The sequence below is a fragment of the Rissa tridactyla genome, chromosome 2 (assembly GCF_028500815.1).
Source record: "Rissa tridactyla isolate bRisTri1 chromosome 2, bRisTri1.patW.cur.20221130, whole genome shotgun sequence".
NCBI lineage: Eukaryota > Metazoa > Chordata > Aves > Charadriiformes > Laridae > Rissa > Rissa tridactyla.
The window spans coordinates 36,844,308-36,860,774 of NC_071467.1; the positions used below are offsets into that span (position 1 = coordinate 36,844,308).

Genomic DNA, 16,467 nt, shown 5'->3' on the forward strand with positions numbered 1-16,467 from the left:
GTTTTCTAAATAAAATTGGCAGCGATTAAAATAATTTCTGTCTCCACTTGTTAATTCCATTTGAGTACTAATCCTCTGATATTCTTTCTTGTTTTTCAGCAGCTGTTTACTAACGCTGGGTTCATGTTTTCACAGGCAACCGTTTGGCAGCTCACCAGATGATCTCTTGTGTAATCATCCTTCATCAGAGTCACCAAGCGACGAGGGTGCTCTCCTGGATCAGCTTTACATGGCATTAAGGAATTTTGATGGTTTAGAAGAAATCGACAGGGCTCTCGGAATACCAGAACTAGTTAGCCAGGTATACCAGACATTGCATTGCATCTATTAGGTATTGCGTTTAAAGGATATGTTGTCAAGGTGGTAAAATGTGTGTTGAAGAAGGGGATTATAAAACACTTCTTGCAAGCTAGGATGGAGTTACATATTTTGGTGGGAGTCCATCTAACGGCTCAGTGTCGCCTGAAAAGCCTCCTTCAGCCCCAGGTTTAGTCCTCCTTCCTCTCCCCTGCCACCCTCACCGAGCTCTACTTCTTCTGACCTGTGCTCAGCCACTTCGCTTCATGCAACTAACCTCACCAAAGCCAAAAAATTAGCAGGCTTCTGCTTATCTGGTGGTCAGAGGAACAACTGTGTGGGGGAAAGGCAAGATCACGGCCAGCGACAGGGTACAGGAAAGAAGCAAAAAAGAATATGAAGACGTAGGAGCAGAGGAGCCAGATCAAGACCTTTGTGTCATGGGGGCAGCAAGCTTTTGGATGAGCAAACCTGTAACGTGTAATTTCACTTGTAGTTTTTCCCTCAGTTGATTAATGTATGTTAAGGGACGACTTTCACCTGAAGCAGATGATTTCATTCCAAGCACTTAAAACTGTAATTTTATTTTATTTTTTTAATTACAAACATGCTTCCTAGACTTTGCAGCATGAAATTGTTCTGTTCTTTTCCATCCGTTTTTTTCCCCGAGTTATTTTTTTTTGGCTTCCAGTTGGTTCTCATCCATTTCACCCTTATGTGGTGCAAAAAAAGTTGGTAAAAATGAAAAAAAAATTGGGGAAAAGTTAGTTCTTGATGTTTGTGGCATCAAAACTGTATTTTCAAAAACAACTGTACATTTCTCAATAATGATGTAATATTCTTAGAGGAGCCTAGAATACCCATTTCATTTCCCAGCACTCATCAGCATCCTGAGCATAACTTCTGAACTAACTCTGCGTTTTAAATACAAAAGAGAACAAACAAAATCCTGTTTTGAACCTGAGAAAACTATCTCCAAGCCTGTTTAGTACAACGCAGAACTCAGTGAGGTGTTAAGGTGGAGATACAATTTATTGGTGAACTTCAGTTTTGCAGTGTGAAACTTCCATGCAATATTACATAGCTTTTGGAATACCACCACCAAAAAATAGGAATAGTGTGTTTTTTCAAACTAAGTGGTACATATATTTCTATTTAATTAATATCTCAATGGAAACAGTTAAAGAGTTTTGCAGATAAGGGAACTGTCGCATCTCAGAACATGTTTTTTAAAATACCCATCAAACATTTTATAGGAGCTTAAAGTCTTTCTTTCATGAGGCACTGAAATTTAGATTAACTTGATTTCCAAGGTCAGTGTGGAATAAGCTATAAAATTATTCTGGCTAGAGCAAATATTAGGGGAGTATCTAGAATGGCGTTTAGAATTGTGTTAGCTTTTTTATGCTAATGGATAATCAGTTTGTGTGAAAGTGCCCTGAAAGAATTAGGCAGTCTGTTCACATTAGCTGCTGTAATAGTTTCAGGCATCTTTATTTGAAGTCATTATTTTGTTGGAAGATACTGATAAAAATATACTTTCTTATCCTTATTCATTTGTAACGTCTTTGAATTTATCTCGGATTCAATGGCAAAAATATGCTGGCATCACTTCATTTACAGATTTTGATAGAGCATTTGTCATTTCAGGTTTTTATTCGTTAGCAGGATAATACAATAGCTATGTTAAGAACATGACAAAGATTGTGGGTCTTTGTTTTAAAAATAAAAAGAAAAGAGAGGAGGAATTCATCTCCATTAATATGTTTTGACACTCAAAAATGCAATTCTCTTTGGTTTTAAGTTTTATATGCAAGTAAAGAAAATGTCTGTAATTTTCTGTTTACAAACATTCACATCCTGGAAGTTTGGTTTTGCAGGGTGGCTGTATTAGTCTCGTACAATCCTGTGAAAAGCCGCGTCCCGCCAACTGTTCCTGTTGTTCGCATTTCTCTGCAGAGCCAAGCTGTCGACCCAGAGACCTTCCCCAGCCAGGAGTCCGGCATCCTGATGGAGCAGAAGGCGCCGGTGTTCTCCCAGCAGTACGCGGCGCAGGCTCAGATGGCGCAGGGCAGCTACGCGCCCATGCAGGACCCCAGCTTCCACCCCATGGGGCAGCGCCCAGGCTACGCAGCCCTTCGCATGCAGCCCCGGCCCAGCCTGCGGCCCGCCGGCATCGTGCAGAACCAGCCAAACCAGCTGCGGCTCCAGCTGCAGCACAGGCTCCAGGCACAGCAGGTACGTCCCCTTCCGTGCCCGGCTGCACGCTGGCGCAGGCGCACGCACACATACTGTCAGCTTGCTCCAAATAGACCGGGTCTGAAGGGCGTACTCTGTTTTATTATAGCCTAGTTCCACTTTTTAAACTGAAAACACTAGCCATAATGAGTTTTGCCAAGACAGTACCTTGCGCAGTCTCTTTCTTAGTCTTTTTTTGCACCTTTCCGTTATTATTTCTATAATACTGTGCCTATAAGAATGTGCCTAGTATTTAAGCCTAGGTCTCACTAATTCTTCAAGCAAGGCTGCAGTGGTGCTTTTTGTTATATAAGTCTTTTTCTCTTTGTTATATTTTGACTATTCCAGCAATCTAAATGCTTTTATTGCTGCCTGATACCAACATCCTTTTTTAGTCCATGGCCTTCATCTACTTTTGAGGATCACTTTAAGTTGTTGTTTCTTATTTCGTTTTTAAATATACGGGTTCACAGTGCTATAAATAAGATATTAATGCTTTTCTAGTGGAGGAGGAAAGATCATTTCTGCCTTCAAACATCAGGATAGGCTCTAATTCAGAGTAAACCTCAACAGTCCAATCCCAAACTCAAAAAGGACAAGAGCTGTAAAGGCAGCATGTTTGGTAAACAGCTTAGTGGTTATTTGTATGGTGTATTACCTCCTTAAGAAACAGGATTCTGTGAATGATAGTAGGACTCGAGCAGGAAAACTAGTCCCTGTTTGAATATGTAAAACTAGGTCCTCAGACCAACTGGTTGTGACGTTGATATATATACCTCTGTATATAACATTTCCTTTTTCTTGTTTTCCTTCTAAAACCCTTGGGTTTTGGTGTTGCTTATGGGGTTTTTTTTCTTTAGAATCGGCAGCCACTGATAAATCAGATCAGCAGTGTCTCCAATATGAATCTGTCTTTGAGACCTGGAGTGCCAACACAGGTGAGATAAATAGTACTTTTTTAAAAAAAATCACTTTGTTTTCTTCTTTCTCCCCTCAGTTCAAAACAGTTGTAATGCCATGTGGTAAATACATACAATAAATTCTAAAGCTTGAGTACAAATAATGCAGTCTGTATGATAAGAAGTATTTTACTGTTTTATTTCTGAGAGTCTGTCTCATATTTACATGAGGTGGTTGGTTGTTTGCTAGAGATACGATATAACTGCATTTTTAACCAAGCTTCTCATTTCCGAAAGATGCATTTCTTTAATGAGCTACTCTATTTGCAATTACAAATCACTGCAACATTAAACACTGGTATTGTTTCAGTTACTGACTCTTGCACTGTTGGAAGTCTTTCCCAGCAGAAGTATTAATAGGATTATTTTCTTGCATTTAGTATTATTGTTAGTTGTGTGGTGGGGGAAAGAAAGAGCTGGAATCTTCTAGCTTGCTCCAGTGGAGGTGCCTCCACCGGTCAGGTTGCATTAGACGTGGTTATTGATAGGTGGCGGTGGTTTTCCCTGCAGGGCCCCATCAACGCACAGATGCTGGCGCAGAGGCAGCGGGAGATCCTGAGCCAGCACCTGCGGCAGCGGCAGATGCAGCAGCAGCAGCAGGTGCAGCAGCGGACACTGATGATGCGAGGGCAGGGCTTGAGCATGACCCCCAGCATGGTGGCCACCGGTGGCATACCAGCAACCATGAGCAATCCGCGGATCCCGCAGGCAAATGCGCAGCAGTTTCCATTTCCTCCAAACTACGGTACTGGTTCCACCTCCTCAGGGCATTTCGGCAGTCCCCCATGTGCCCCCCAGTGCTGGGTCCAAGTTCCCCCCCCACCCCTAGACAGACCTCTTGCCTGTCTCCCTGGGAACAACAGGAAACATGGAGCTTCAGGACCCTTGGGAGTCCTCAAATGCAACATGGTACCTTCCACTTTCCTGGCTCTAGTACCATGTATTCTCTGTGCACCGCTCTTTTTTTGAGCAATAGCACAAGTGTGATGTGTTTATTTGCATATATCTATACATATAAACACATACAAGTGTGTATGCACACAGGAACACACATACATGTACGTATTGGCTTGATGGACTCTGAATTTTGCCTAAACTCAACAAGCCAATACGTACAGTAAAAAGTGCAAATGAAGAAAAAGATACGAATTGATGCTGGCAAACAGCATAAGGTGACCGGAAGCTTCATCAGAAGCAAAGTTGTACATAATCCTTTTAAATTGTTTTTATATTGGTGGGGATTTTTTTGCATTTTGGTAATGAGGTATTGCTTAAGTATCAGCTAGATTCTTCACCCAAAAAGATGATATTTCATGTGTGCATTATAATGTAAAATTAGCATCTAACTGTTGAGTTTAAATAATAAAAATTCGTTTCAGATTAGGTATTCCCTTCCCTGCTCTTAAACTTAGAATCATAGAATGGTCTGGATTGGAAGGGACCTTTAAATGTCATCTAGTCCAACTCCCCTGCAATGAGCAGGGATGTCTTCAACCAGACCAGGTTGCTCAGAGCCCTGTCCAACCTGACCTTGAATGTTTCCAGGGATGAGACATCTACCACCTCTCTGGGCAACCTGTGCCAGTGTTTCACCACCCTCATTGTAAAAAATTTCTTCCTTATAATCTAGTCTAAATCTACCCTCTTCTAGTTTAAAACCATTACCCCTCGTACCATCAAGAGCTTGGGTGTGATATGATAGCTAATACCATTTTACTTGTATGTTTTACAAAGCTGTACACTGCTTTGTTCTGGGGGTGCATGGGGCTGTTACCTCCATACGGTTATTGTTATACAGCTTTTTTACTTTATTTAAGTTATCTTACAATTACATTACATAATGTGTAATGTGTAAGTTCTGCTGATATAACAAATTACGCCCATCCAATTCTAAATTTGCTGTCTGCTCATATTGATCTGTTATCCTTTACACCAGTAAGTCATGCAGACAGTGAATATAGGAATATATTTCATACACCTGATTCTTATGCCAGCATTAAGGGTGGCTTGTTTCTGTTGAGTATGGTGTTCATGATGAACTTAAATAAGACCAAAGTGACTTGGTTTAAAACAAAATTTCTGCACACAATTGGCATCTAACAGCTTAAATTAGGTTTTCTTTGCATCTAGATTATTTTTTGATTTTACAAAGTCATTAAATGCTTGCACAAAATGTCATTACCTGTTTTTGCAGGGACACAGAAATAGAGATACGAAGGTACTAGGAACTTTAGAAAAAGTTGAAAATTATAGCCTAAATGTTAAAAGGTAGTGCCATGCAGTAAATGGGTCATGCATAACTTTCACCAAAATGGATTTATAGGCAGAAGCAAAATGTTTTATTTGTTGTTTTGAATGCAGTTTCTGAAAAAAGAAATTTACCAGTGTTCTTCTTTCAGTTTGTAGAGAGGAGAGACCGCTTGTGTGATTACGACACACAGGTAGCCAACACAGTTATGCAGAATTATTTTTTTTAAGGTTATATATAAGTATTAGTTGATGATGTCTTGCTTTTAATCTAGATCCCACATTAAGACACAAGGTTGTAAGTTCCACATGACATAAGTAGGACTGTGTAAAGACATGTCTGCAGGTATGAGCTCTTGGCTTGTTTTGACTTTGAATGTACGGTAGCTAAATTTCTCATTTTCTTCAGGTATTAGTCAGCAGCCCGATCCAGGCTTCACAGGGGCCACCACTCCTCAGAGTCCACTGATGTCCCCAAGACTGGCTCATACGCAAAGCCCCATGATTCAGCAGTCTCAGGCTAATCCTGCCTATCAGTCCTCTACGGAGATGAATGGGTGGGCACAAGGGAATATGGGTGGAAACAGGTAAATCCAGAACAAAACCAAAATGAACACACAGAGTTATGGGGTCATTTATTGTCTACGCTTACTTATGGGGTTGTTTATATGTAATTGTTTGCTTGTTTGTTTGTTGTTAACTATCTATCCTAAAAGAGATTTCTTTTCAATTTGGCTTGACGGGTTGGTTTAAATTCTGCCTTCGTACCAGGCAAAGTGAGTGCATAGCTAAAAGACCTGCATCCACACAATGCATTGCTTTGTCTGTGATAACTGATGAAACACTGTGTGTCCTTAAGAAGCACAACTGCTGCACAGTGAGCTCCAGCCCCTAACATTTGTGTGGATGCACTTCTTCTGCGTACGATTTTGATGTGCCACCACGCTGCTTTCCACACGGACGGACCAGCTGAGCCATTCCCTACCGCTCAGGAATTGCGGTGACTGGATATCACTTCCCACTTCAAAACGCCGGAGTGCAACCAGGTTCAATCCATTAGTGCTTGCACATACTGGGAGTCAGCATATTAACTGTCATTCTCCGAGAGCATTGTAGCATGCCTCGTGCATGCAGTCACCTTTTCAGTTGAGGCCCCTGCCCCAGTTGGTACCGCTCTAATCATCAGTCTGTCCACATTGAGTGGGTTGGGCGTTGAACGCTATCAGTAGGCAGCAGCGAGCTTCCAGATGGCAACGATCTGTGCTTTTCACTGCAAGACAGGAGGAGCTATCAGGTTGGTGTCCAGCCTGTATCACTTGACACTGGGGTGCACACAGTTGTCTTCTAGCACAGTGCTTTTGTCATCTTGAAGTTCTCAGGCTGCTCTTACTATCCCAGACCAGCAACAGACAGTTTTCCCACTGGTTGACAAAGATTTAATAAACCCGGAAAAACAGTATTTCCATGATGAGGCTGATCCAAGTTCCCCTTCAAGCAACTGATTTGTCTCTCATCCTCATCCTTGTCCCTGACTCTTCCTCACTGTCTTCCTGAAGCATTTGCAGGAGACATACCTACTGCTGTTGTGGCTTCTGCTGAAGTGGCAGCAGGGGCAGCTCGATAAGGCTAGTGGTTGGCTTGCTGAACTGCAGCTCTACAGCAGAGATGTCAAATGCGTTTACACAAGCCACTGAGTATTCACAATGATCTGTAGTGTACTGTTTCAGCCATCCAGATAACAACTTAAAAATGGGGTTAGGTGGCCTGAAAAGACGTGGAATTGGAAGGAAGAGAATGGTGGGATTTTCCGAGTTTGGTCCTGTGCCCAGAATGCCGTTGCACTCCACCAACTCTCACAGTGCGCGGCAGTAGCCTAATGGCATACCCAAGTGCAAGGTTGAGCATTAACCCTGAAAGATTTCTTCAGCTGTGGGAGCAGTGCTTCGCAGGGAAGTAAAAGTCAGCCATTGATACGGAGGGGCTTACTGTGTGCCATCCGACACACAGCAGCCCTTCCACAGTATGTCAGTCTAATGCAGATCCTCTAAACGGACACGCTGTCAGTAAGAAATACTCCATTGACTGTTGGATTATGCTCAAAGAGTAGAAAAGACTGATGTGTAAATAGTAAAGTGCATTTTAAGAAATATAGAAAAGTCTCTCACATGATTTTGAACATAACGGGAAGAAACATACTACCCAGAAAGCACTTTGAATAAAAACTGGGATGAGAGCTTCCAGAGTTACTCCTCCATAAATTGTTCTGAAATGGCCTTAAAGGAACACGGAGGGTAATTGTCTTAGACTTTATGTTGTTTCTTACAGTGTTACATTTTCAAAACTTGATGCTAAGATTTAGTAAATCAATTTCTGCACAATTGCATGTCTATATTTGTGAGCCCACTTGCCATAACTGTATGTGCAAATCTGGTATTCATACGTGCAAACAACCTCTTTTGCAAAAACAAAGCTTATTAGATCAGATCCAATTTCAGCTCAACAATCCTGTGCTGTGGTAACACTGGAGGGAGAATAAGGTGTTTTCCTTTCCTTCCAAAAATTACTTTCCCAAACTTAGTTAACATGTTTAACAAAGCCCATTTGTGCAGCTAATTGGCTGTTACTGCACACACATAACAGATTTGTACTCTGCCATAGTTTCACACGCAAAGGCATGCATTTTTGTGCACAGACATGGGACCTTAAATTTTGAAAAATCTATTCTTTAGACGTTAATATAGCTGAAAAACTAGTTTTTCCTTTTAACTTGGAATAAATGAGAGTATATACAAATTCTAGCTTAAGATATATTAAAAAGAGAGTAGTTTCTTAGTGGCTTCAGCATTCTAAGTCTGACACATTGCTTTTTCCATTCCTTGCTGTAGCATGTTTTCACAACAGTCCCCACCACATTTTGGGCAGCAAGCAAGCACCAGCATGTACAATAATAACATGAACATCAGTGTATCCATGGCAACCAACACAAGTGGTATGAACAACATGAACCAGATGACAGGGCAGATCAGCATGACCTCAGCGACCTCTGTGCCTACATCAGGGTTGTCCTCCATGGGTCCTGAGCAGGTGAGAATTTAAGGACTTCAGAGAGGATTTTCTGTGACTTTCAGTAGTTTTTCAGGTCCGCTGCGTTGGGCTGTAACTGCTGTAAGCCATTACATTTCTTTTACTAGTTTTCTTGAGAAATGATGATGTTAAAAAGGCTTTGTTTTTAGCTCTGCACTCAGATAACCAAGGTGAACGATGAGGTAGAGAGCACTCTGTGCATCTAAATTTCCCATTTTGACCTAGCACCACCTTAGCTAGCACATGTAGTTGCTCCTGGACTTCCATGGAAAGCGCGTGCTGGTCTAGCTCCTGTTCTCAGTAGGTAAGTTTCTGTAGCACAGTTGCAGGTCACCAGTGTCCTTGCTAATTTTCTCAGCAGTGGAGGCTAGGACTGAATGGCAGGCAGCTGTTTCCTTTCCTAGAGGTAAGAGGCGAAGGACTGGCGTGGGCAGTGTGTGGAAGATGCTTCTACTGCCACTGTGTGTGTAGTACCAGACAATAGACAGCCAACTTCAAGAACTATCAATCTGGCACCTTCATAAGCACAAAATCCACACTTTTTGTAATGTGGTGCATATAAAATAGGTTGCCAAATCAATAGGTAAGTGCCCTGTTCTTTTCTGCTGAGAGAAGGTTTACACACTCGATTTTATTTGAGACTGTTGCTTAGGGTATCTGAAATAAGGAAAATAACATTTCTGTTTGTTGACCTGCAATTAAACTCATACAGTATATTAATAAGTCTTTGACAAGCAAGTCCTCTTAATTAACAGGTTCGTATGTTTGTTTCAGAGCTGAACTCCCATTTGTTCAACACACAGACTTGAAATTAGGGACTTTTCTTAGAAATATTGGCAGGAAAGTACCTCTTGTGTCTTCAGGCAGCATCTCTTGCTATAGTGGACAATATCATAAACCTTTTTTCTGAGACCACAGCATTCCACTTTAAAGCTGGTTGTATTACTGGCTTGTTAATGTATGTCCTGTTTCCAGCCTAAATTTGGTAACAGAGTATTTACTTTTACAGTATTTTAAGTACTTTAGCTTAAACAGCTCTTTTCTCTTCTTGTATTTTAGAAAGCCATTTTATCAACATGATTTTTTTTCTTGGTTTGAGGTTGTGGGATTGTTTTGTTTTGGGTTTCTTGGGGTTTTTATTGTAAGTTAAACCAGCCACAATGTTTCAGTCTCTTCTTCTAGGCTTTAAATTCCTTTTCCTTTTCTGCACCTGTTCCAGTTTGAATCACTATTTCCTAAGCACCAGAGCCATGTACGTAACACTAGTTCTTCCCCATTTCTCTTGGAATACTCTGACAGATATAGCCCCAGATCACATTTGTCTTTTACAGCTGCCACATACTGGTGACCTGAAGTAATTTTGATACTCCCAAATTTGTCACCTTCTCTGATATTCCCAGTTGCTACGCCCAACTATAGAAGACTTTTTTTTATTGTTATTAGTTCCCAAGTGCATACTGTTGCACATGTTTAATGCAGTAAAACAATAGTAAAACCAAAAAAGAAGTAGTGGGGATTTGGAGGTCACATCCCAGTCTGATTTCTCGGCATGCCCGTGATACAGAATTTTCCCCAGGAACCTGTATTGAGAAATGTGCATTATAGAAAGAGATCTGGTTTTATTTCAAGTATTTCCATGCAGACTACTGTTTCCACCAGCACAGTTGTCACACTGCTTTTCCTTCCTGTTAGACCACAAGATCTTTTTTCAAGATAGCATTTATCTAACTTCCAGTAAGCTGAATAGGCTGAGGGTCTTTATCCACCTCATCAGTCCCTTTTGTGGATCTACTCTAAACTCCATTATTGTAACCTCCTTCTAGAAGCATGAACAGAGTAATCAGAGACGGTGATTTAACAGTGACTGCACCAAAGCTGTGTAGAGTCAAGTTCTGCTTGTAATTTCTCTTTCGATCCACGGGTTGCCTTGGCTCTGGTGGTGACGATGTCGCACTGGAGAGCACATGCTAAAACCCTTACGATGATCCCCAAATCCTCCTCAGCGCATTCTACATAGATGAAAACTATGTTCTTTTTTCCCAAAATGCATTACTTTCCTTAAGTGCTGTGGCTCATTCTGTAACAGTAACCTGTTTTCCTCCTGATTTACCACCCCAGCACTGTGTCATCTGCAAACTCTGCAAATGTTTTATGTTTCATCTAGGTCAGGGGTGGCCAGCTGGCAGCTGAGGGGCCATTTCTGGGCCACAGGACAGTACTTTTTAGTCCTCAGGAATGTTTGCTGTGCTGCTTCACATTTTCTTTTCTGAGAGACAGGAATAAATAAAAATGTTTCTATTAATACTAAAATTGGGGTGGTTTTTTTCTGTGTTCAGGGCATGTTGTTTTACAGTTTGGCATCTGTATTTAGCAATTGACCTAGGCTGTGCTACACTTTTTCTTGTAACTGGTGGTTTTCAAAACGACTAAGTTTTCTTTAATTCTGCTGACTGTTGCCATTTCATTCATTCTTTTGGCTTTTTTTATACTCTCACCTACACTTTTGCTTACTTATTCATTGCCATTTTTTTGTTCCATAATACATAATTGTAACTTCACATGCTCATCTCTTTCAAACCACAGTGAGTAACAGTGGTTATACTACGAATGTGTTCCAGCTTTTGAAAAAAAAAACACTTCATATGTTATTGGATGGTTTTGGAATTAATATATATTACTTGTTACTAGAAAGCTGTGCCAGCTTATTTACCTGGTGAGAAGCAAGTATATTATCTTTGGTACCAAACAGGTTGTTTTGGCTCTGTCACCATGAAGATTCTATGTGTCTTCTGTCTCTCTTTGTGGCATTACACTGGATCATAGAGACATATCCAGAGCTCAAAAATACTAAGTTTGGCATTTATCAGCTCATACTGGTCTATCTCCAGCTTATCTTGTTTACTACCTAGACTCCAAGCATCGCCAAGTAGAAAATGAAGATTTTTCCAAAATTTTGTGTTTCCCCTGGGCTTGCTATTTATGATGCTTAGAGACTCATTTATGTACAGATCTTGTCTCGTTATCATCTCTTCTCCTTTAAAATTACGTTAAAGCTTCTAGGCTGCTCTTACTAGTGTGTCTTCTAGGAGGCTGATACCAGGAATGCTGAAACGCTGGCTGCCAGGTTTACAGGTTCCTTCATGTCCAAAACAGCTTCCCCAGGCGTCGAGAAAGTCTAAACCTTCCCAGTGTCGCACCATTCACACAACTTACTGTCTCCTTGTCCTCATCGTCTTCTTGTTTGCACAATGGACCGTTGCCATATTTTTTTGCCTGTTATTTATTTTGCATCACAGATCCATGTTACTTATGGAGTTGTCAGAGAAGCAATTTGAAACCTATGCAAGAGAAAAGCCTTTGCTTTTGCTTGAAATAAACCGCTATCTGGATGTCCGCTCAGAGTAAATGTTTATTAATCTGCACAGGTGCAGGACTTCCCAGGCCAAAATTATCGTGGCATCTACACAGAGTTACCTTGAAACAGTGTGTTGATTTTGTTCAGCATACTGGATGAAAGGAGCTCTGGAGTGGTAGGAAACTTCTCTTATTAGACACCTTGTATATAATTCTGCTCTATTAGCAGAAGGCTGTATTAATGTGCTTAATTGCAAAGGAACTGTAAAACATCTTCTGTCTCAGTCAGATTTCATATCTGATAACACCACTTGACCTGTCTCCAGAAAATGATAAAACCCCTTCCGTTTCTTTATCCTTCTCCATACTTTTGTGATTGAATTGTTATTGCAGTCAGAAAAGTTACTGTGTGAATGTGGAGTGTTTTGTTTCAGGAACTTAGGAAGCAAAATGTATTCATATAACAAAATGGTGGGGTTTTTTTATATCTGTTACTGTGCCAGTCAGGATTCTTGCATCATCACCAGCAAAGAGATTCTGTGATAGGAACTTCACTGGTGCCTTTGCTGCTTTTGTGGCATGCAGCCTGGTACCATCTTCCTTTTCCATACCTGTCCTAACTCTGCAAATCACACACTCATCTTTTTGCTCTAAAACTGCTGTTGATTCAGTATACAAATTTTTTTATTTCTGCCTTTTATTATTTCCTTCCTTTGTCTGCTGAACAAACAGAAAAGGCATCTGTGCCCGTGCATTCTGATGAATGCTGGTCAATAGCAGAAAACACTTGCCAAAGATGGGTTCTGTTGCTTAGTCAAATGCATGTGGATAAAGCTCTGAAGCTGTCTACTTCCTTTCTTACCGAACAAAATAGTGTGGTTCTCTTCCCTTCTGATTTAAATTTTCAGATTCAGGTTTAAAAATCTGGCCATTTGTATTAAGCAGAAAGCATCACTGGAAGGCATGCAGTGCTGAACAATCAATTTCTTTAGAGTTGAAACTCCTATGGCAAAAATATTTAAGTTTTTAACCTTTCCTGTTGAGCTGCAGTCTTGTCTCCGGCAGCATTTGAAACCACCTCTTTAGGTGGTTGCATGTGATTGCATTTAGCTTTGCGACGATTTGCAAAACTGGTGAATAGCAACAGAAACAGCAGTCGGGAGGACCTGAAATGAGACGGCTTTGGTGTGATGCATGCAAGACAGTCCCCCCCCGTTGCTGCAGCAGGTTGCTGTAGCTGAAGCGAGGTAGTGCAGTGGCAGAACCTCCTCTCCTTGGCAACATGAGCCTCCTAAAGGGCAGGTGACACAGAAAACATCTTTTTCCTTCCAGCAAAATCTGTAGGGGCGTATCTTCGCTATCAGCACATCCATCTAGTCTGAGGGAAGTAACAGAACTGAGTCAACAAAGGCTCCCTAGGAAAAGGTTTCTTTCCCTGTAAAACTTCTAAGAAATCTGGATTTTCTAATCTTTCAGAACCGTGCTGAAGGGCTGTGTTTTGTATTTTATACCAGTTTCCTACACAGTGAGATTAATCCTTTGATTTAGCAAGCAATGCTGTAAATTTGGCAAGCCACTCTTTCCACATAACTAAGCATGACAGACCCTTTGGTTGTGCAGAAACGCACAGCTTCAGTACTTCCCCGTGGCTGTGTTCTGAAAACTGTTGAGACCATCCCTTTAGGAAAGCATGCAGCTGCAGGTTTTCCTGTTTAATGCTATCTTTCTCCCTTTCCTTACAAGTAGAAAAGTGTAATTAAAGCTAAGTCAATAGTTGGTATAATTCAGCCTACGTGTTACCTCATCAGGCTTTGAAAAAATTGTGTGGTGGTTTGCAAGCAGAAAAGCGGTGTGTTATTGAGGTTAGGAAAGCAGTTACGCGTTTCTGGTTTCAGGGCTTTCATAGCAGGCATGTCCTCTTCAAATAATACTGACCTAATTTATGGAGCCTGTTTTGTAAAATATGCACAAGGGTCATTAGTATCAGGAATGAAATCTTTGTTGTTGACTGTGAAGCAGAATAATACGAGTCAGGCACACGCTGCACAAGAAGGGTGCTCAGCTATATAGTCACTTCCCCGACTGCAAGATCATATCAAAAGTGAACGCTGGTATATGCAAGTAGCGTAGTGGTTTCTAATGCTTCTTTTTAATTCCCACCCCTCTTCCCAACCTATTTTTTTAATTTGTTCTTCTTCATATCTTGTTACCAATAGGTTAATGATCCTGCTATGAGGGGAGGCAATCTTTTTCCAAACCAGCTGCCTGGAATGGATATGATAAAGCAGGACGGAGATGCAACACGGGTGAGAAATGACATACCTAGGCATACAGAGGCAACTATGAATGTCTAGAATTATAGAACGGATACAGTATCTTTTTACTTACAGAGTTAAAAATACCCAGGGTAATAGTAATTAAGTTTTTTGCAGTTAATTTTTTAAATTCTGCTTTTGGTGACATCTGTATTAAGTTGCTTGTTTACATCCCACTAGCATTACTGAAGTGAATAATACAAAATACATTTACATTACCAGAATACGTTATTGAATTAACAGTATAGTTGTATTTGCTTTTTACAGAACAATTACATGACTATTTGCTGATGATGGGAAAGCCCTACTGTTGATTTATATTTGCACTGCCGCATGTTTAACCCACTTCATGTTTCATCCTGCCTAAGTGTTTTTCCACTTCTCGTTGCATTATACTTAGGGCAAAAAAAATCTCATGAATTATTTAATTTATTACTTTCTGTACAGTGCTGCTTCTGAGAAGAGCGGTAGAACTGAACTGATTTTCACACAGATTTCCAACTGACAGGGTAATTAGTGATTTGCTTAGGTGAAAAGCGATTTGTATTCCAGACAGTAACAGCACTAAAGGAAAAGACATTGTGGAGTTCTTGGCACACGGCCAAGTAGAGGAGGTGGGTTTTTATGTGCCCCTCCTCAGCGCTGGGGTTTGGGTTTTTGGCTGGTTTTTGGTTTGTTGTTTGTTTTTTTTCTTAATGGAAATAATCTTCGTTGAAGATGAAGTTTGTTCCGCCAGACCCCGGCATTCCGAGACCTGCTGTGGTTTGGAACTGCAGCGCAGCCTCTCCCCTGCCGGCCCACCCGCCCGAGCGGGAGGCGCTGACGCCGCTGCGCCGCCTCGCACAGAAACCTGTGCGTGCATTGTGACGTCACCAGGGACGCAGGGCCGGTGCCGCGCGCGGGAAGCGCCATCTAGCGGCTGCCGCGTGCCGCCGCTCCTCCCCCGCTCTCCCGGTCCAGAGGAGGGGGACGGGAAGGCGTTAAAATTAAGGCTTTGAGTCGGCCGTTCCCCGAGCTCCTTGTTGTACTCGAAATGGGCGGATCTAACCCGTTATTGCCCCTGGAGTCACGGCAACAACCGGCTTGAGGTCCATCCCTTGCACCATCGTTTGCTGTCATCGCCTTGGCCGCGGTGTTGGAATCAGAAAGGTGCAGTTAAATTAACAGATTTTTCTTATGCCGAATCCAATAGCAAAAGTTAAAAGTTTTCTGTTAGAGAAAAGAAATTGGAATTGGAAGGGGAATGAAAAAAAAAAAAAATCTGACTGCAAATGCATCAAGTTTAACGAAATTGAAGAATGTGAAAGTACTGAGGAAAAGTAACCGTATGTGTCTTTTATTGTATCCTTTTACTTGCACTCATAAGTGTTTAAAACTTCCTGGAGGCCAATTCTTTTCACACCATCATTGTTCACATCGACAAACAAGTGCCTGTCTCCGAGTGTGGAGGATCTCTACAGCTCGCTCTCTACAGCTACCTGAAAGGAGGTCGTAGCGAGGCGGGGGTCGGGCTCTTCTCCCAAGTAACAGGCGATAGGACAAGAGGAAACGGCCTCAAGTTGCACCAGGGGAGGTTTTAAATTGGATATTAGGAAGAATTTTTACACTGAAAGTGTTATTAAACATTGGAACAGGCTGCCCAGGGAAGTGGTTGAGGCACCATCCCTGGAGGTATTTAAAAGACGGGCAGACACAGTGCTTAGAGACACAGTTAGTGCTGGTTTTTGTCAGAGTTAGGCTGATGGTTGGACTCGATGATCTGAAAGGTACCTTCCAACCTAGGCAATTCTATGATTCTATCATTGTGTAGAGAGTCTCTTCTGCAACCATTTCGTGGTCCCTTTGGTGATCAATAAAGAGATGTAGGATGTTCCGCTTTAGCGGAAGCTGTCATATACCAAGGCGTTATCTTCCTACTTAGTGCATTCCCCAACCAGTTAAACGTCACATGCTGAGAGAAGCCAGACTGTCAG

The 16,467-nt window shown here is 41.5% G+C and overlaps 1 protein-coding gene across 5 annotated transcripts in view; it reads left to right on the forward strand.

The window, feature by feature from the left end:
- NCOA2 (nuclear receptor coactivator 2) overlaps positions 1-16,467 on the forward strand; it is a 196,357-nt gene that overhangs the window by 173,233 nt on the left and 6,657 nt on the right. For all 5 annotated transcript variants that reach the window (XM_054193663.1, XM_054193660.1, XM_054193659.1 and 2 more), the window contains 7 exons: positions 136-301; positions 2,257-2,535; positions 3,396-3,473; positions 4,005-4,239; positions 6,151-6,328; positions 8,627-8,825; positions 14,396-14,485. In XM_054193663.1, the coding sequence (XP_054049638.1) occupies positions 136-301; positions 2,257-2,535; positions 3,396-3,473; positions 4,005-4,239; positions 6,151-6,328; positions 8,627-8,825; positions 14,396-14,485 (1,225 nt within the window). The remainder of the gene's footprint in view (positions 1-135; positions 302-2,256; positions 2,536-3,395; positions 3,474-4,004; positions 4,240-6,150; positions 6,329-8,626; positions 8,826-14,395; positions 14,486-16,467) is intronic.